At 41.1% G+C, this 21,778-nt stretch overlaps 1 protein-coding gene across 2 annotated transcripts in view; it reads right to left on the bottom strand.

Moving 5' to 3' along the window:
- VGLL4 (vestigial like family member 4) overlaps positions 1-21,778 on the bottom strand; it is a 186,517-nt gene that overhangs the window by 76,070 nt on the left and 88,669 nt on the right. The window contains exon 1 of one of the 2 annotated variants that reach the window (XM_043975615.1): positions 20,832-21,506. The exons of the other annotated variant lie outside the window; for it this stretch is intronic. Within the exon in view, the coding sequence (XP_043831550.1) occupies positions 20,832-20,913 (82 nt within the window). The 5' untranslated portion in view covers positions 20,914-21,506. Of the gene's footprint in view, positions 1-20,831; positions 21,507-21,778 lie in introns of those variants that run through there. 2 annotated transcript variants of the gene reach the window in all.

The following is a 21,778-nucleotide window of genomic DNA, read 5'->3' as shown; positions in this document are numbered from 1 at the left end:
GCCCCCCCCCAAAAAAGAAGAGAAAATGCTTAAAATCTGTTATCATCCTTTGATCTTCACAAAATCCCTAAGGTAGATGCTACTGTTATCCCCATTTTACACTTGTGGAAACTGAGGCAGCGAGAGGTTAGGCGACTTACCAGAGTCACACACCTAGTAGATGTCTTTAGTGGTTTCTAACTAGGTAAAAAGAGGGAGAGAAATTCTGGAAATTGAAATGTCAGAGGTGGTTCTAAGGAGGGAGATTCCCTGAGTTAATGAAGTGCTAAGAGCCAGTACTCGATGCACAAGTTGTATGTAGTCTTGGCAGACTGGTAGTGCAAGGAAAAGAACTGTTGACAAGGCATGATCTTCCTCTTTCAGGTGTACCCTGAAGGAGCTCTCTGAGGGTCTCTCCAGGCTTCTAGTGGGGCCTTCATTCTAGTGGGACTTGGGGGAAAATACTATCCAATTCCATCTTGCTTTGTTTGAACAAGTGATGTAGTCAAACAGAGGAAGCAACCATATTGCTTGAGAGAGACTTCATAGGGACCCAGAGAACAGAGAAAGAGCCAAAACATGTCAGCAACGGTGGGCGGAAAGTGAGTAGGCTCCAGATATAGGAGGCGTGGAGTGAGCCATGGCCTCTCCCTGAGGCCCTAGAGAGGGCAGAGCCTAAGACAGAAAGAAGACAGTTCAGAAACCTTGGCAGGGCCAGCTCTGTGCAAAGAAAAAAAAGGGAGAGAGAAGAGCTACTTAGATTTTTCTTTTCTTTTTATTCCTGACTGTTAATAAACCTGTTCTTTACTGAAATGTTTTGTAAGCCAGACAGTATGAAGGGGAGTGGGGAGTGGGGACCAAGATTCTTAGAGAGGCAGATGCCAAATATCAGATGTTCCCATGGCTGGAACCCTGGGTGGGAGTTGGGGTGTGTCTGGGTTATTCTTGAGAGAATACAGAGATCGAACCCAGCTGGTTTCTGTGAGTCCAGATCTGAGATTGGGAGCCTCGGGTTACATCCTGGTTTAAAGCATAGCATGCTACCCATTTGGCCATGATCCATTTAAGCTCTTCTTTATCCAAAACTTTCAACTCATTCTAATGGAGCATTCTGTTCTATGCTACTGTAGCTGTCATTTTTTTTACAATGGACTAATTTTCCACAAATTTTCTCAATGACCAATGTCAATGGAGGAAAAAGCCTCTTTCATAAAGTGAGAGATGTTCTGATATATCCCCAGTTCCATCTTTGTGGAACTCCCACACAAGGACAGGTTACAACTCATCTGCATCTTCTCCTGCTGCATGATTCTTGTCCATAATTTTCCACAAGCCTTTTGTAAAGGATCTAACCAACACATTGTAGGCCTCCCTCTTGTTCTCTTAAAATCTCAATGATAGCACCAGGACCCTCTGTCTGTTGCCTCTCATCCTCGACATATGGTTCATCCTTCTCATTTCCCGGTCATCTATGTCTTCAAAGATGCCAATTCCATCACTCTGGCCAATGTCAGTAACATCTTGCTGTCTACTTATAGCTACTATGTGTCTTTCCATTCCCTTTTTGGGGTTATTGGTAATTCTGACTCTTGTGAGACGATGGCATTCATTGTTTCTTTATATAGGATTTCCCAAAAGTCTGAGTGCAATTTTAAGGTTTAATAACTTCAGAATTATAAATGTTATAAATGTATAAAGTATAAATTCTAAAGCTATAAAACCACAAATGTTATAAAAACCAACATTTGAAAGTTAAACTATTTACATTTTAAAATATTAACATTTTAAAATTGAAAATTCAGTGTAACTACATCTTATGCTTTATGTCACTATGGTCGATGTTCAAACTTTATAAAAAACTTTCATCATGTGGAGCAGCTATGGTGGCGTAGTGGATAGAGCACTGGCCCTGGATTCAGGAGGACCTGAGTTCAAATCTGGTCCCAGAAACTTGACACTTCCTAGCTGTGTGACCCTGGGCAAGTCACATTAACCCTCATTTGCCCCATGGAGGGAGGGAGGGAGGAAGGAAGGAAAGAAAGAAAGAAAGAAAGAAAAAACTTTCATCCATTGCTGCTTGGTGATGGAATGCCCTTTGTAATCCTAACCTTATTAAGATGATCCAAAGAATAAGGTTTTGATGCATTACATGACAGTCTTGATGTGACCCCACCCCCCATGAAAAAAAGCTCTAATGGAATAGATCAAGTAACCATGGTTACTAGCAAGAGAACTTCCTCTACTGCTATCCACAAGTCTGAGAAGTCATCCATAAAACTCCATGAAAATTAAACATTTATCATGCAAAACCTAAATAAGCCCCAAAGAATTTTAAATAATTAACCCCTCCAAATGTGGTTTTTGTAATTTATAGTATTAACTATTTTTGAAGACTTTGGGGACACCTTGTATTTGTATCCTTGGGGCTGAGGGTGGTGTCTGGGACATAGGAACTAGGATGGAGATACAGGCTGAGTTTGTTATTTCACTGGTATAGAAACCTCCTATTAGACAAAGTATTTACTAGCTATATACCAAGCATCGTGTTAAGCTCTGAAAGTACAAGTACAAGCAAAAAGAAACATAGTCCCTGCCCTCAAGAACTTAAATTCCAAGAGGAAAGTAGGAGACAGTGGATAGAATGATTGGGTCTCTTAGATAAGAGTTGCTTAGAACACTGAGAACACCGCGCCCCCCCCCCCAGTGGATTGCCTAAGGTTGGGGGCGGGACCTGCATACGGTCCTCCAGACTTTTACAGCTACTCTTGAACCACTATACCACCCAGCCTCTCATTCTTACCTGGGGCATAGAGCTTTAAAACTGCAAGTTTCATTGATTGGCAAAACTCATAGCCATTATAGTGTCCCTAGTAGAAGTGAGAAACACCCATACAAAAAGCAAGTGAGAGTGCCCAGATGTTTCTAGAGGCATACCAGATAGATTAAACACCTCAAAAATGTATGAGCCAAACTGAGTGCTGTGAAGACAGGTCAGAGGAATGGTGCCCTATCCATCGCAAGAGAAGTCAATGTCCTTAAATTAGGTCTGAATGTTTTTCAAATGGAGACCACTCAGGGAATCAATCAATTTATGTTTACTGTGTGCCTCTATGCAAAGTCCTAGATGATATGAAATGAAGTCACTTTGTACACATTTGCATTAAAATAATACAAGTGGGGGCAACTAGATGGGAACAGTGGATAAAGCCTGGCCCCTGAATTCAAAAGACCTTAGTTCAAATCCTGCCTCAGACACTTGACACTTACTAGCTGTGCGACCCTGGGCAAGTCACTTAATCCTCATTGCCCTGCTATGATAGATAGACAGACAGACAGACAGACAAATGAAACTATACCTTGGGCCATGGGTTTATAGCCTTTCCTATGTGACAGACCCCTTCACCAGTCTGGTGAAGTCTATGAAACCCTACATATTGTTACTGACATTCCATTATTGAGAGGAATGCTAAATTATCTGTTAGAGTTAATGAAAATTATTATTATTGTTATTATTATTGTTATTATTATTAATATATATCTTCCCCCATCCATATATATATATCCCCCCATCCAAGCTCCTGGACCACTGAAATCTATTCATGGACTCAATAGGCCCCAGGTTGGGAACCCTCTCTAGGTAACAGAGAGAGAGTTTAATTAAGATGCAGGTGCCCATACCAGTGAGTGAAATCTAGGAAAAACAAATCCACTGAAACTACTTTGGGGAGATAAGACATATACAAAGTATGAAGCAAAAGCAAGAAAACATAAAAGAAAAACTCATGAGAATTTACATGTGCAATTAAGTACTGCCTCTTTGTATGTCTAGAAAAGCTAGACATTTATTCTAAATGATTTTGCCACTGCTAAAAACATTTTTGGGCTGCCTCTTTGGAAAATATTTTCAAGATCAATTTATGAGCCATTAAACCTATTATTTGTGATCACACTTCTTCCTTCTCTTTTTTGACTAAAACCAAGATTCCTCAAGCTATCTTGTTTACAAGACTCGAGTCCTAATGACTTTTTTTTAGGTTACAAAAATTAAATCTACCCTCCAAGGGCAAACACTCTGAAGGCAATTTGAAAAGGAGTGTCCCAAATATAGTAGCAGCAGCAGAGTACCAAAGTGCACAGTCTTCCAAGACAACTACGGCAAAATTTACAGAAGTTGCCATTGTCAACATGAGTTCAAATATATTGGGATATTATAACTAAAACTCACTGTAAAGTTATAAAAAGCCAAACCCCACTGTAAAGTCGTAAAATACTGCTGTAGTGTCATTTGATATTCAAAATTAATATCCCAAAATACAGGTCTTCCTATGTCACTTCTTTGCTCAATAATCTTTGATGGCTCACAGCTGCCTAGAATAGAATGAAATCTCCTCAGTCTGGCACTGAAAGTCCTACAACAGTTGCTCTCGCCTTTCCAGACATTTCCTATTACTCCCATTCACGTATTTAATGCTTCAGCCAGGCTTGCCTACTCACTATTCCCCCAACTTGATATACCTTAATCTCCCTTGTCTGTGCCTTTACACAAAACTGCCCTCCCCCCACCACGCCCATCCTTACTGCCCCCTTCTCAGAATCCCTTGCTTCCTTCAAGACAGTTCAAGTGTCATTTCCTTCATCAAGCTTTCCTGGGCCCCTTCTATCAGTTGTTAATGCTCTTTGTGGTCTTAAATGATCTGTAGTGTGTGTATAACATATGTATATGTTGTTTAGTTGATAAGTCATGTCTGACTCCCATTTGGGTTGGGTTTTTTTTTTTGGGGGGGGGGGCATACTGGAGCATTTTGCCATTTCCTCCTCCAGCTTATTTTACAGATGAGGAAACTGAGGTAAATAGGTTAAGTGAATTGCCCAAGGTCATACAGCTAGTGTCTTGAGGCTGGATTTGAACTCAGGGTCCTCCTGTTCCAGAGCTAGCACTCTATCCATTGCAACCACTGCTGAGAGACAGAGACAGAGAGATCTCCAGATAATTTAAGAATATATATGTATGTAACCTATATCAGATTACCTGCTATCTAGGGGAGGGTGGGAGGGAGGGAAGAAAAATTTGAAATTGGAAATCTTATAAAAACAAATGTTGAAAACTATCTCTACATGTAAACGGGAAAATAATGAAATACTTTTATTTTAAAAAAAGAATATATATATATATGTGTGTGTGTGTGTGTGTGTATACAGACACACACACACACACACCACACACACACACACACACACACACACATATATATAATTCTAGAATCCATCCCCCAACCCCACAGGCTATAAAGATCCATAAAGGCAGGAACCACCTTATTTTTTAGCTTTATATTGCCAGTGCATAGCACAGGACCTTGTAGATAATTAAAACTTAAATGTTTGTTTAATTTAATTTAACTTGGCCAATCACCAATTTATAATATTGTTCGTGTAATATTGTTTTCCAATGACATTTTTTTATCTAACTTCACTTCTTCCTGGAATTGTGGGATGAGGCCATTGCCTGTACTTTGAAGGAAATTAACTCATTTGAATGTATAAGTTCTGCTACTTTGTTTTTAAAAAAAAATCACATTTCTGTATAGTCACAGCTTTATACACAGGAAGAGAGATCTAACAATCCAAAGTTGTAACAAATGGGTCCTAGAAACAAGGAAGGAGTACAGGAATACAGAAAAACAAAGGCGTGTTCCTAACATTTAGAGCAAAAGTTCTTAATTTTTAACCCGGTATCCTCAAACTTGTCTTTTCATTTTAAAATATTCTGATAACTGCATCTTAGTATAATTTGTTTCCTTTGCAATGTGTTTTATTTGATGCATTTAAAACATGATTCTGAAAAGGGGTCCACAGGCTGCCAAAGAGGACCATGACACAAAAAAAGGTTTAGAAGCCCTGATTTAGAGAGTATAATCACAAGATGAGAAAGATCAAACACCAGAATCTCTGTTCTACAAGGCATCTGGATATGCATCTAGTCTTATGTATACCTCAACAGGAATCTCCTTCCATCCAACACAAATAGTCATGAAGACTCCACTTGATCTCCAGTGATGGAGAACCCATTACCTTCTCCAAGAAATCTACTCCACTTTAGGAAAGCTCACATTATTGGAAAGTTTTTCTTTACATGGAGTTAAATCTATCTCCCTGTACCCTACCCAAATTCTCCTAGTTCTGCCACTTGAGATCACTAAGGTTGTTCAGTACATGGACCATACAATAGAGTGACTTCCTAGAGATGTTAAGGTACTCCAGATGTTCATGTTTATAAACTATGTGTTGATCACATCAAACTTGCAACACTATAAAGCCTCTCAAATGGGATCCCTAAGAACTCAAAGAGTTCAGCCAACATATGCACACTGTAAAACCAAGTGGATAAAGAATCATTAGATGATTAACCCCTACAACTGGTTGGCCAGTAGATTTCTCACAGACACTACAGATGGGCATTACATCCAGAATTGAACAGACGACAATGCTGCATTGCCTTTGGGGAACTGTCTAGGACTTTTAATCACCCAAGCTTGTATTCCTTGAAATACAAAGTCCATCCATTTATTTAGCAAGGTACAGAGAAGGTGCCCATCTACATTAGTAGAGGGAGTTTCCTTGCCTAGAAGTTCCCTATGCCAACGAAATCATGGGTCTAGTCCCCATCTCCTTCCTTTTTAACATCAGCATGCTACCACCAGTGGTACCATATGGCACGGCTTCAAGTCATAGAGTCCCATCATCTTCAAAGAAATAAAGGGAAAAGTCAACCAAAGGGAAAGGGAAAGGAACACAGCAGGTTTGAGTGATCTGCAGCTCATCAGTAACGAGAGTTCCCACTAGAGAAGCAGTCGAAGAATGTCCTCAGAGAGTTGTTATTCAAGAGTAAAGCACATCCAATGAGCATCTCGCAGGACCTATTGCTAGTCATGTGACTTAGAGATGGAGGAGAAGGTCCCCAGAAGTTGGGGGGTAGATGCCTTGTAGAAAATTCATGAAAGAACACAAGCAAGTTGACAGAAATAAGGAGGCATATAAATGGGTTGAAATCTGGACCAACGGAAAGCCTTCCTTCCCACAGCTTTGTGATAACTGCATAACTGTCTGTCTCATCCCACCTCTGAAGCTTACTACCTGTGTAACCTTGAACAAATAAATCACTTAGGCCTTCTAAGTATCAGTTTTGAAATCTATAAAATGGGCAGTTTAGACTCGGTAGCTTCTGAGATTCCTTCCAGCTATAGATCTATGGTCCTATGACCAACACAGAGGGGTCCACTGCAGTACTGAAGGGGTCTGCCATCTTTGTATTAGTGCGAAATGCCTGGGAACTGAACTGATTAGAAAATCATAGCCTTTAAGTCAATTAAACCCAATAAACATTTATTAAATGTGTGGCACTCGGGATACAAACATGCTTATGTATGTACACTTATGTACATACATGTGGCACAACAATTCCTGACCCCAAGGAACTTCAAGGAATTCTGCCAGGTTAGGGAAATACAACATGAATGCAGATGAATAAATACAAGATAACTTGAGAAGAGAGCATTAACAGTGGGGGGGGGGGCAGTGGGGGAAGTGAAGAAGTCAGGAAAAACTGAGGAAGAAGTAGCACCTGCTAAGCCTTCAAAGAAGATAAGGATTCTTTGGAGAGGGGTGGAGATGGAAAGAGGCCATTTCAGGCCGAAAGGGGGTAGTAACCTAGTGAAGGCACAGAGGTAAGAGGTGGGGTATGGAATGTGGAAGCTAGTAGTCTGGTTTTGTTGGAATATAAAATGTGTCAAGTGAAAAAAAAAAAGGAAAAACTTGGCTGCCCTCATTCTAAAATGTGTCAAGTGTATGTGTAACACGTATGGAAACTGCATAGGAACCAGACTGCCCGGGGTCTTACATACCCAGGTGGAAGAGTATTAAGTTAGCCAAGAGACAACAGTGATCCAAGGAAGGCTTTTGAGCAGGGGAGTGACCATCAGACCTATGACGCAGGAAGATTACTTTAGAAAATTAAAGTGAATACTGCATAATAATAATAATGGACCAAGCTTAGTCCCAGAGATGAGCTGAGAAAAATGAATCTCCCTCCTTTCATCAGAAAGGGGAGGTGGGGGAGAAGGAAGGGAATGTGGGTGTGAAATGGTGAATATATACTGTCAGAGCAGATTTGTTGGTTGTGTTTTGCTTAACTGCCTGTCTCCTCTTTCTTTTTAAATTATTGTTCTAGGAGATGGCTCACAGGGTAGGGAGAGGAAGAGGAATATAACTAGAAACAAATAAGGGTGTGACAGTGAATAGAGCACTGGATGTGGAGTTAGGAAAATCTGAATTCAATTCTCTCCTCAGATGCTTCCTAGCTGTAGAAGCCTGCCCAACCACTTCACTCTCTAGCCTCAGTTTCTTGATGTTTAAAATAGCGATAATGGAACCTATACCACTGGGTTGTTGTGAAGATCAAATGAGGTAAAAGATATACAGGGCTTTAGAACCCCTAAAGTACTAAATAAATATTAACAATGGTTATCAAATGAGACATGAAACCAAAAGGTATCAGTGCAAATAAGAGAATTTTTAAAAGGGAAGATGATTTTGGCATATTATTAAGGATGAATAGGAAAAGGAGAGCTTATTCCCTATTTTTTTTTTATTTACATCCATCCACTTAGCCTCCCCAGAAGCCAAGACCATCTCTTCTTTCATACCCTGCCAAGAACACAGCCTAAGCCTGGGCATGTGGCTACTGACTTAAAGATGTAAAATGATAATTCAGTTGATCTTCACGTATGAAGCAGAGACCAGGTGAATGGAAAAGGTTGTCCTGACTACAAACACAAAAATCACTGTTTACCACTGACCTTGTATAACTAGAGTTAAAGCTAAGGGATTCAGGCCCCACTCCCCAGTTCATACCAAAGATCACAGGATTTAGAACTGAAAGGAACTAAATTAAGTGAACAACAAAGTGTCCAGGATTATACCAGGTACCTGAGGGGATATGAAAGATACTTGGTCTTTGCTACTGAGATTATCTAACCCAGAGGTGGTCAAACACAGTCAGCAACACTCCTGGGTGTGCCCAAAACCAGACTAAAATGCAATTGGAAAATATTTCACAAAATAAAAAGACAAAAAACATAGATATGTTAATATGTGGTTTTCTAAGGCAATATGGGGTCTGTGGGGATGCTTACCTATGGTTTAGTGGCCCCATTCTGAGTCTGACACGGATGCTTTAGTCCAAAGCTTCTTAAACTGTGGGTCACAACCCCACACGGGGATTGCGTAACTGAATGTGGGCGTCACAAAAATTTTGACCATAAATGTTTGATTTGTATACTTATTTCATATATCTATATACCTGGGGTCATGTAAAATTTTCTCAGGTGAAAAGGGGTCACAAGTGGAAAAAGTTTAAGAAGCCCTGCTTCATTACAACCACTCACTTTAGAGATGAAGAGAAATGAAGGAACTTGTCCTAGGTCACACAGGTAAGATGTACAACAGAGGCAGAGTTTGAACCCAAGCTCTCCAACTAGAAAGACTGAATTCTTTCCCTTTTACCAATTTGGAAAGCCCTGATGTAGCCAGGTGGGCCATCTGTATCCAGCAAATTATCCCAATAATGATTCATTACTTCACTCTTCTTCACCTGTTTTGGGCCTCATGTGGATTAAATGTCTTGAGCAGCATCTGAACAGCTCCAAATGAACCAGAGAGCTTTCCTGGTATAACAGAAAGAGCAGTGCATCCAAAGACAGGGTACCCATGTTCAAACCCTGGCTCTGCCTCTGGTTTCCTGGGTGACTCAGGCACCAGGACTAAGTTCTTCACAGGCTTCGGTTTCTTCACTGTAAAATGAGGGGAACTGGCCAAACTGATCTCTAAGGTGCCATTCAATTTTAAAATCTTTGACTTATGTTTACCTTCCATTCATTCAGTAACTATTTACTGAACATCAACTATGTTCAAAGCACTGTGTTAAAATGCTTTCACTAACACCCTACTGCAGATAAATGACTACCAAAAAATTCATAATAGTAAATTACTATTTCCTGGAAATTATACTTAGGGAAAAGAACCATATGCTGACTTCTCCTTTAAACTTCTAGGAGTCTAGGTCTTTTCTACATTTTAGGACTCATGTCTTTTCTAAATTCCATAAACAAAAACAATGTCTCATGAATAAGAAAAAGGGGCAGCTAGGTGGTGCAGTGGATAAAGCACTGACCCTGGATTCAGGAGGACCCGAGTTCAAATATGACCTCAGACACTTGACACTTACTAGCTGCGTGACCCTGGGCAAGTCACTTAACCCCCATTGCCCTGCAAAAAAGAAAAAAAGAAATACTTAAAAAAGGGAAGAACATGATGAACAATCACCCGCTTAAGTATTTTCCCTGAAACCTAAGAATGAGGTGCTGAACATCTGTTTGTTAGGCTTAATATTATGTGGCCCTCAGCAGATATCATATTTGTCTAATAGTATTCTGACTATGAACCACCAGCCAGGGAATCATGGAACCCAGGAATGCCAGATAGAAGAGACTTTTGAGTCATTAATCCATTTTCTGAATATTATAAAGGAAAAAAAAATGGAATTCCAGAAGGGTCTAGTTATGTGCCCAAGGTCAAACAGCTAGTAATCATCAGAGTTAGGAAATGAACCCAAGTGCTCTGAGTTTTGTACCTAAGGTACCTGGAGCTAGGACATTCAGAACTGAACCTCTGCAGGCATGTCAAGGGCAGCCGCTTATTCCTGAAGAAGTCTTTCTAGTACTCCTAACTCCCCCTATGCTATTCCTTTCCTTAAACTTATCTATACCCAGGGTGAGACCATGGAGGTGACCCAGGGAATTATAGGTCTGTATCTGTGGAAGAAACAGACACAAAGGAGACCTACACAAGTGAAATCACAAATCCAGACCAAAACAACACAACCATATATTTCATCTAGTGGTATCAGAATAGTATAGAGTGAAAGCTGGAAGCTACCTCAACTTCCTCACTTTATAGATGAAGAAACTGAAGCCTACAGACCAAAAGAACTACCTATGATTGGGGGGGGGGGGCAGGGCAATGAGGGTTAAGTGACTTGCCCAGGATCACACAGCTAGTAAGTGTCAAGTGTCTGAGGCTGAATTTGAACTCAGGTCCTCCTGAATCCAGGCTGGTGCTTTATCCGCTGCTCCACCTAGCTGCTGCCATTACCTATGAATTTAAAAAAATATATATTTCAAACAATGCAATAGAGTGCTTGTTCCCAATGAAGCTCTCAGATATTGTTCCAGAAATCTGGGGAAAAAATAAGGAAATCAAAAGAGATTTTTATATCAAAATACTAGCAAAATGACAGACCCCTCTAAGGTTTCAAAGGAAATGTCTAAAAATTAACAAGTACTATTTCTTTTTAATACATGAGAAACTTTCAAAAAATCCATGAGATTTACTTTAAGAAAACAAAATTAAAGCTTGAAAATTAAACCAGGCCAGCTTCTTCTTGGTGCTGAACGTATTACTTTAAATTTCCCTAGGGAACAAATTAGACTTTTAACAGGGAGGGATAATGACTGATAACTTACTCTAATGCCCATGGTTCAAGGGAACAGAATCATAACGGGACAAAATCAGTTTCTCACCAACACTGATCCTAGACTCTATTTCCCCTTAATTCTCTACCCCAGTCCTTCCCTTCTTTTTTCTTTGCTAGCATCTTTTCCTCTCTTCCCAAGTTCCTCCTTTCTCTTTTCTTCTCTCTGGTTCCCCACACCAGCCTCTCTTTCTTAACTGGTCATAACAGGGATGGAGAACTTTAACCCTAGAGCTCAATTCAGCCCTAAACAAGCAGTCTATAATACTTGTTCTAGATCAAAGACTGATTGTACACTATTAGTTTAACCTTACTCTACACGAAGTTCTTCCTCAGAATCTAGTGCCTTTGAAAACTGTCCAGAACACTCCAAGGAAACATTTTTATAGATATGGTTCTCCTGGCCAGTTATTTCAAGAACTGCCAAACAGAGCAGAAAAAAAGAAAATAATAATTCTCTAAGATCAGGCAATACTTTTGTCAGTTGCTCATCTGAAAAACACATGTAAAGACAAGTATTCTCAATACAGAAGGAAGGGCGGGGAAAGGTGCCTGGTTTTAAAAACAAAATTTCAAATCAAATGTATGCCTCTTTAACAGTTACCTTATAATTAGAATTTTGTTTCTTTTAAAGCAGGGGAATAAAAAACTCCAAAGATTTGCACTCATCATTCCCTCTACTATTATCAGTCAAGAATTATAGGATCTGTCCCACTGGCTTATGGGTAGTGTAAACAACTTTGCTAAATTGCTTGGCAGAGTGCATATGCAACAAGCATATTAAAATTTGGACCTGACTCTGCCAGAATCAAATCATAGTGCTCCATCTGCATTAGTGTCTAGAAAGAATTAAGAGGCAACTATTTTCATGCAAAACAGATACAAAATAAAAATCAAAACCAATACATATGGATGATTTTTTTTTTCATTCATAATTTCACAGTGTACACAATGCGCTCTGTTGTTGGAGGTCTTTGCTGCTTTTGAACAGTCCTCTAGACAATGTAGTGTATTGTTTAAACACTGGAGCAATTTAAGCTTTTTCTATGTATCCAGAAAGTCCCTGGATTTAAATCCAAAGAAACCTGGCACAACCACAACGTTGACTTGTTAGTAACAGTTGCTGCCTTGAAGCAAATTGCCTATTAACGCAGAACTAAACTTACCGCTTACAGACACTAATTAAGTGACGAATCTCCAAAACGATTCTCTACTTTGTCCTTTCCAAAACTGTGCTGTTATTTATGTAATGTATTTTCTTTCTTCCCAGTAAACATGGACGGGGGGGGGGGGGGGGGCCGGGGAGGAAGAAAGGAAGATGTACACCATTATTGGCTCCTATGGAGTAAATCACGGACATGGAGATAAAGGAGGAAAGAGAAGAAACTCCCAAGATACATGGTGGGTGGGTTCCAAGTGACTTCTACTGGTTTTGTATGGAGCAAAGACATTCTCTTGGGGGTTCTTGGTGCTCTTTCTTCTTAAAGAGTCCTGGGAATTGAATGTGGAAGGACATTATGGAGTTTCCTCTAATCATTTACTAAAACTATTTCAGTGAGCTGTGTTTACTTAACTTCTCTGCAAACAACAGAGTGAAATGTAAGCCTACTGAAAGATCGTATAAATAGCAGCAAACTAGAGAGGACCTTAAGAAGATAAGTTATATTTTATTTGAGTAAATAAACACCCTTTCAACTACCAGAAATTGGCTCGTTCTTTAGGGGTAAAATATAATGTAGACACAATACACTAAAATTAAAACAGCCTACTGAGTTGAGTAGAAACTCATGTTCCAGTGCAGGATGGAGGCGGCAAACTGATGGAAATCATTCTTCAGAACTCAACCCAACACATGATTTTTAGGAGGGAAAGAAATGAGCAAATGGAGTTTGTAAAATTACTTTCAGGCTCTGAATTTAATATTAAGCTTCCACTGAAGTTTTTTTGGAACCGATACATGATCGCTCTTAAAAAAAAAAAGTCCCAAAGCCTCCAATGCCAGGCAAGGCTGATACTGTGGGCTAAATAATAAAGTCATGATGTACTAGATATGTAATACACAATTACAACTAAATCGCATCAACAGTGCCTGCTCTATTTCTGTGTGTCTATATCTATATATAATATTACACATTCTCCCTCAGAGGAACTGTTTATACACATCTACACAAGATAAATCTGTATCTAATTTTCATCATAACAAAACCCAGTTTTCTACAACATCCACATGATGAAGCCTCCTTACAGGCTGATGGGAATTTCTTTGTATCTTTCAACATTTTTTTCTGTCTCTCGAAGAAACAAATCTGAAGGCCCGCGAACCCAGCAATAGTGCACATCTAAACAATAGAGATGGGGAGGGGGAGGGGGGGAAACGAGGGAGAGATAGGGAGGAAGACAAATCTGTCTTCCCAAACAGAGCCATCTGTACACTCCAACAGATAAACGGCCAAAGAAAATGATCTAGGGACACAGGGTGGGGAGGAGAAAAGAGAGCAAAGGGTGTAAATTGAGGGAGGGGGAGATGAAGGCCAGCAGACGGATACCTCGAGCTTCAATGTTCACAAACTGTAATGACCCTCCTCTTCCTGCTGAGGTTTCAGCACTCCTGGCTCACCTGGGCATGTTTTAGAAGCCCAAACCCCTCCCAGTGACCTCATTCACGTGTACTCACACTCCCAGGGCACAGCTATGTGAAGTTAAAGGAAAATGAGTTTCCACGGTAAAATAGTTACAGATGTTTTACCTCAGAAGGCACCCCCCCCCAGCACACTCCCCGGCAGCTCCCCACCCTCCAACACACTCCCCACCCGCTCCCCCCTCCAGATTAAGTGTTTGGTCATTTGATCTGCAGCACTTGGCGGACCAGGGTCCAACCTAGTTCTGTTCCGTGGTCTTTTTACCTCAGGCGGGGCCCAGAACTCCCCTCAGCTTCCTGATTGCTGAGCTAATTAGAGAAAGAACAATGAGGACGAGACTCCATTACCATGGGAGCCCTTCAAATCTGCCCTCCTCAACCCCGCCCCCCCCCCAAATCCATTCACTAAAACTCATGTAAACCCCAATACAGGGATTTCAAGTCAGCAAATTGCTACTCCCAGGCCAGAGGGAGAGCCATCCCCTGGCTATGAATTCTCTTCTCTTCTCTTCTCAACCATGAATAGTCCTATAACTTAGCAGGCTGTGGGACTTTAAGAATACTCGAAAATGTGGCATGTCTCCGTAGTGTCAATCATAGTATTAAAAGGGAGAGAAATTTTCCACCAGGCGACACACAAGTGACTCCATGCACACAAGGAAGGCATCTTTAAGATCGGTCTACAGGAAAGGATTTAAAGGGCTCCAGGTTTAGAGTCAGGGCTGGAGGGGAGGTTTTCATTGACTCAGCTCTGGAGCTGAAAAGGACCTCCAAGACAATGGGGGGGGGGAGGGAAAAAGGAAGGGAGGGAAGAGGGATAGAGGAAGAGAGAAGGGAGGGAGGGAGAAGTGAGGGACAGAGGAGGGAGAAAGGAGGGAGAAGGGAGGGAGAGACAGAGACTGAGACCCTTTGGTAGTCTGGAGAAGCCCGTGACGAACCCCCCTCCCCCCCCCAATACTGCTTTTAAGTGCATAAAATAAAACATACAGGATTACCAAGTAACCAGTTATACTGAATTGCAGTTGGAAAAATATTTTTAAAAAGAAAAGTTCACAGAACCCCAGGTTAAGGAACCCCTAATCTACAACCAAAGCTTCTTAAACTGTGGGTCAGGACCCCATATGAATGTGGGGATGATGAAAAAATTTGTCACGAGTAAAGGTTATATTTACCTATTTATATACCTATATACCCAGGGTCAGTAAAAATTTTCTCTGGCAGAAAGGAGGTCACAAGTGGAAGAAGTTTAAAAAGATAACCCCCCATAGTACAGATGAGTAAACTGAACCCAGACAAGCTATGTATGACTTACTTAAAATCACACAGGTAGTGCCTGAGGTGAGATTTGAACATAGGTTCCTGACTCCAGAGCCAATGTTCCTTCCACTATACAACTACTATCTGTAGTCCGAAGCCCTTAATTTTATAGAGAAGACTGTGATGCAGTGAAAATAAGTGACTTGTCCAAGGTCACACAGAGTGCCAGAGCAAGCATTTGAACCCAGGTCCTCTTTCTCGGGCTCTTTCCCCTGTATCATGTTGCTAGTCTGTTAGCACCAGGAAGTTATGTAAATGTAAGTGGACAAACCCTTACTAGGAGATTTTCAATCATTCCTATGTGATTATCCTCCCTGATGTGAGAAACAGGACTCCACTAGTATTAGTGATGCCTGCATTACTGATGATGATGACCACAGCATCATTTACATAGCACTTGAAGGTCTGCAAAGTGTTTCACAAATATTATCTGACACTATCTCATTAATTCCTTCACTGCACAATTATGGAAGCAGAAAGCAAAACCATTGGCAGGTGCAAAGGCTTATCCGGATGAGGGCAAGCTAAGGAATTAACCTGTTACTGGTTTTGCTTAATGTCTAATTGCAAACCACCAACATCTACCTCCCACACGAACCCTTCCCAAACTGTTAGTGCTGCCTTCTTTGCACAAATCAGCCTTGCACTTATTTATCTGTGTAAGTGCTGTCTTCTCCTCCATGTACACACAAGTATGTAATCTGCATGAGGACAGGGGAAGCTGTTTCTGTCTTTGGATCCCCAGCACCTAGCTCTGTGTCTTGTATGTATGTGATAGATGCTTAAGAAATGCTTATTAATTTGATGAAAGCAAAGAGAGACAAAATACATAAAGATTCCTGGAGGTGAAACTTGATCTTAGCTTTAAAGGATAAAGGGAGGGCTAAGGATGAAGCTCATGACTTCACTGGTACAGGAAATTCCCAGGTGAGGAAACTCATTCTACCAAGGCCAAGTCATCACCTTCTCTGCTACTCATCGCCTGAGAGAGGAGTAGTCTAGAGCAGACATATCAGACACTGGCTGGGTACACTCCAGTGTCAAAGAACCAGATTGAAACATAATTAGTGGGCAAGTAGATGGCACAGTGGATAAAGCACCAGCCCTAGATTCTGGAGGACCTGAGTTCAAATCTGGCCTCAGACACTTGACATTTACTAGCTGTGTGACCCTGGGCAAGTCACTTAACCCCCATTGCCCCGAAAAAAAAAAGGTAGCACTTGAACCCAGATCTTTGTCTCTAATCACTATACTGTGTAGCTTCTATAGAACCTACCTCTCACTGTTATGAGGATAATGAGATAATGTTTATAAAGCATTTTTGCAAACCTAAAGGCACTCTATAAATGCTAGTTATCATTGTTATTGCTGTTTTTATTTAAGGAAAGGTAATCATAATAATGAGAAGCAGTATGGGATGGTGGACAGAGATGACCTAGGTTCAAGTTCACCTCAGGCATCTAATGGCTGCTAGAGTGAGGGGGGTAATCATTGAATCCATCAGTACCCTCAGCAAACTCTAGGGCTTCGAATGCCATGGAGAAGTGCCCAAGTGCATCAGGAGAAGCTCCCTACCTGGAGCAACCTATGTAGATTGTCACAAAGTCAATCAAAATTTAAAAGAAGTAAGTGGCTTTCATATTTTAAAGGTGTTTTCTTCAAAATGACCCTGTGATGTCCAAGCACTGGTATTCCTATTTTACAGATTTAGAAACTGAGGCACAGGGAAGTTAAGGGACTGGCCCAACATCACCCAGCTGGCATGAAGGTCAGGATCAAAATTCAGTTCTTCTAAGGCCACCTCTCTATTGCTTTCCTAATAACCACTACATGGAATATGTATAGTTAATAAATTATAGTAGCTGAACCACTACATAGTTGATAAATTATGCTTCTGTTTAACTTTTTGGTCCAGGACTAACTGCTGAGTTTCATTGGGGATCATTAGTTTAAAAAAATCCTTAGGCTTAAAATAAATGTACTAGCAACAAAGGTTTTAATTTATTATTCTGCTCATTTGTAATGAGAAAGTTCAGTTGCTAGACCATGGCCCTATCTCCCCTCTTCACTGAACAGCTGCCTCTTCTCTTCCACCTGACCCCCATCCCTCCAAAAAATTTATTTAAAAAATCACACACTATGGTTAGTTTTCTCATTCTCTTTTCATTTTTCCTGATTTGGTCAAGCAGAGGCAGATACTGAGGAAGGCAAGGTCCAAGCGACATTTAGAGAAGAGTGCTATTCTCCTCCCAACTCAAGGAGAGGTATCTGCAGGGCTGAATTTCAGAAAGATCTTGACCAAGAAAAGAACAAAGAACTGGCTAAGTAAACTTAATAGTTCTAGAACTTTATCTCCTGAATAAAGACACTAGTTTCTTTTTATTAGTGCTCAAAAACCAACAGAGTACAATTTACTAGAAGTCAACAAAAATAACTTATTAAGAAAACCTTAATACTTAAAAAAAATCCTGATTTATACTATCAAGTGTTATGAATTCCTCTTTAAGAAGAGGCATGGAAGTGGCCTCCAATAAGAAGTGAGATCAAATTAGGTACTGCCATACGTCTACAATGGAAAACAACAGTCCCGAAGAGTCAAGAAGGGCCCTCCAGCTCCAGGTCACAGTTACAAGACGACTTCTCTGAGCTGGGTAGGTGAGTTCAAGTATCCTCCTCCATGGTACCTCATCACCAGAAGGCCCAAAGGATCTACTTCATGTGTACAAGTTGGCAGTGACCCTGGGCACTCTAAGGAAACCTGGAGCTGACACAGGGTTCTTAAAGGCCATGGGGGCAGAACCAGAGTTCTGGGCAGTTCCTAACCTAGCAAGAAGGCCTTCCCCTAACAGGCCCAGATCAGCCTGCCTAAGTTTGGGGAGGCTCATCAGCAGAGGGCCTGTCATCAGGTAATTAGGAGTATCTTACAAAGACCTAGAGGAGTCTTGACCAGCTTCTGTGCAGGAAGTGTCTTCACTGATTAAGTCAGGTACCCTTGAAGAAATCACAAGATCTGGCATGGAAGGTCTGTGCCCATCTCCAGACAACACTCTTTGGGGTTCAGTGCAGCTGTGAGCAGTGTTTATACTAAAGAAACCACCAGGACATAAACAGCTCACTATAAACACCACTCACATTCTGCTTTGCTTTTCTTCATTTCCTGTGTGTTTATTTTGGTGTTAAATAATGTTAACGTTCATAATAAGGAAAATAGTAACAGATGTTTAAACTAAACAAGACTATATGGCCTATTATCTCCTGTTTCCCATATATCTCTTTTACTTTCAAAATCAGAGTCTCTTCTAAGGAACCAAGCAAGGCACAGCAGAAAACTATCGTTGGGACTGCTCAAATGTACACAAATAGCAGTGAAACAACTAAGACCAGGCCCTCCATCAGCCTAGCCCCTCCACTGCCAGCTGGAGCCATCAAATATTCATTCGATATCAGCTTTCCTAACAAGGTTTGGACTCATCTAAAAGGTTGACAGCTATGTTCGTGTACTTTAAAAAAAAAAAACTTTATTTCCTCTATCTCAGAAGATAATTGCCCAATAGGGGTAGAGAAACGTGAAACAAAGGTTTGTGTTCACCATCTATTGAAAAAAAAAGTTTCAAAAACAAACGACGGGTGTATTAAGCTACCAAGGAAACAAGATGGATCGCTTACTGCTTACACCATTCTTTAGGTCTGCCCTGTAATCTGAGCACTTAAAAGGCAAGTCGATCCGATGTGCAGCAGATTCAAAGAAAGCTTTTCACTCAAACACTCCAACCTACAGTAAGTAGGGAAAGAGGGGATTTCTAACTCCAAAACACCAGATCCTCCCCCACAAGGACAAAGAAAAACAACCAACTTGAGCGAGCATTCTGTGTTTATGTTTTCAAAGGAGGGAGGACAGGTTTGTGATTGGTTTGAGGCAAAAAGCCTTTTCCTAAGGAATATTCCCAGCATGTGATTTGAATTCATGGAATCCTCCAGTGGATTATAGTCTCCTCCCCACCCCAACCCCCACGTCTTTCTGGTCCAAGAGAAATGCTAAGTTGAATTTCTAAAAGAACACGGGAAATGCTCTTCTAGAATCGGCACTATTGTATGTGGTTACAACAAAAACACTCCCACTGCCAAGGCAAATTCCCTCAGTGGTGCCTTCCTAGCCACTCCAAGTCAGGCCATTACCCCTTCTACCAATTGCACGTAGATAATGCCAATTAAAGAAATAGACTTTTCCCTTTCACTACAACAATTTTAAAAGTGCTAGGCACTGAAGAATGACAACATTCGAATCTAGGTTGGGTTTTTGGTTAGGTTTTTTTTGTTTGTTTGTTTTTGGGGGTTTGGGGGGTTTTTTTTGCCGCGAAAAAAAATCTTCTAAAATTTTAAAACAAGTTTTCTGGGGTGTTGTGTGTAATTATTTCCACAAGAGAACAGAATGTGGGGGAGTGGGGAAGGGAGGGGAAACATCCTTCAATGTCAGAGCTGTACAGGAAATGAGAAATCAAACAAAGGGCCAGTCTGTACTATCTACCATGGGTGCTCTACCAGTCCTCCAAAATGAATGGCAAAAATCTTTATGGTTTTGTGCCATCACTCCGTTAAAACAAAAACACAGTGTAACTGTTTGTTCTCACACACAGAAGGATTAAAAAAACAACAACAATCCCCGAGTTCTGGAAGGCCTACAAATACTGTACACTATCTAGAACAAATGCCAGATCCCTACCATAGCCTGATATAGAAGAGAGAGAGAGAGAGAGAGAGAGAGAGAGAGAGAGAGAGAGAGAGAGAGAGAGAGAGAGATATTTTATATGTGTGTATATATATATAAATTTTTTTTCCCAGTTAGACTTGTACTAAGAGTTCTTTGTTCACAAGAATAAGTGATAACAACAAAACCGACGGATCTCCCTTCCCACCCTCCCACCCCCAACAACTCTAGTGTGTGTGTATATATATACACGTATTAGTGAAATCGCTACATATACCGATCTGCACACAAAGCAGAGTCCGATTGTAGCAGGTACCCAACAAACTCTTTCCCAGGGAGGGACTACTGCAATCAAGTTCCCTTTCAATGCTACCTAAGAGCTAAGGCAACTTTGTTGCTTCGGAAAGAATAAACCGACCCCCGTTTCACAGAACCCTTTCAAGCCCAAAGGGGGCTCCAAGGACAGAAAAACAACAACCACCACCACCTCTGAGACAATGTTATTAGAATACTAATCAGAGGGAGGGGCCTCCCCCAGGCAGGCAGGCAGGCAGGCAGGCAGACAGACAGGAGGAGGTCAGTTTCTCGGAGGCGCGGGCGGTATGTACCTTCGTAGCACAGAATGCCGATATTGTTGTTCATCTTGTCCAAGTACTGGTAGTTCAACAGGTCCATCTTCATAAATAGCATTTATCGGGCTTAGCAGAGAAAACCAGCTTGTTTGCTTTTGCCCCAAAACGGTAAAGAGGATTCAAAAATCAATTATTGCTCGGGAGCGCCTGGCTCTTCTGTATTAACTTCACCAAATTAAAAAAAAAAAAAAAAGGCGAGAGGCCCAGCCTCAGAGTATCAAAATAAAGTCTGTAAAAGTTTTTTAAAAAAGAAAAAAAACACTCACACAAAAAGAAACCTCAAAGCGCGCACATACACAGAGAGAGACACACCAAACCCCTCCACGGTCTGTTCGGAAGCCGTTGTGTGTCGTTTTCCTTGCCTTAGGATTAAAATGCAGTTTCAGAAGTCTGTACGAATCTTTCTTCAAATTAAAAAAGCAATAAAAAAAGGCCAAAAAACGAGGCACATTTCCTAGGACAAAGACACGCTAGTTTTCCTCACAGCCCCGCTGCAAGTTAACTGCACTGACATGCTGGCTATGCTAGGTATGACTCGTATGTAAACTAGCTTCCTCTTTCTAGCAGGAGGGAAGGACTGAGCATGCTCACTGGATCCCTGGAGCTCTTCAAATGTCAGAGATATTTTCTGCACAAGATCAGGCTCTAAATGTATTGAGTGTTTGAAAGAAAGGAGGAGGAGGAGGAGGAGGAGGAGAGAAGAGGGAAGAGGAGGTGGGAAGAGGGGGGGAGGAGGAGTGGGAGGAGGGAGAAGGCAGCAGGAGGAGGGAGGAAACAGAAGCAGCAGGAGGAAGAGGAGGAGGAGGCAGAGGAGGAGGGAGGCAGGAGGAAGAGGAGGAGAAGGAGAAAGGAGGCAGGAGGAGGAGGAGGAAGAGGAGAGTTTTTACAGAAGGAGCCATGTCAGAGGCTCTCTTGATAGAACA

The sequence above is a fragment of the Dromiciops gliroides genome, chromosome 1, assembly GCF_019393635.1.
Source record: "Dromiciops gliroides isolate mDroGli1 chromosome 1, mDroGli1.pri, whole genome shotgun sequence".
Classification (NCBI taxonomy): Eukaryota; Metazoa; Chordata; class Mammalia; order Microbiotheria; family Microbiotheriidae; genus Dromiciops; species Dromiciops gliroides.
The sequence above is the reverse complement of the archived record's forward strand: the minus strand, read 5'-3'. Positions and strand labels throughout refer to the sequence as shown.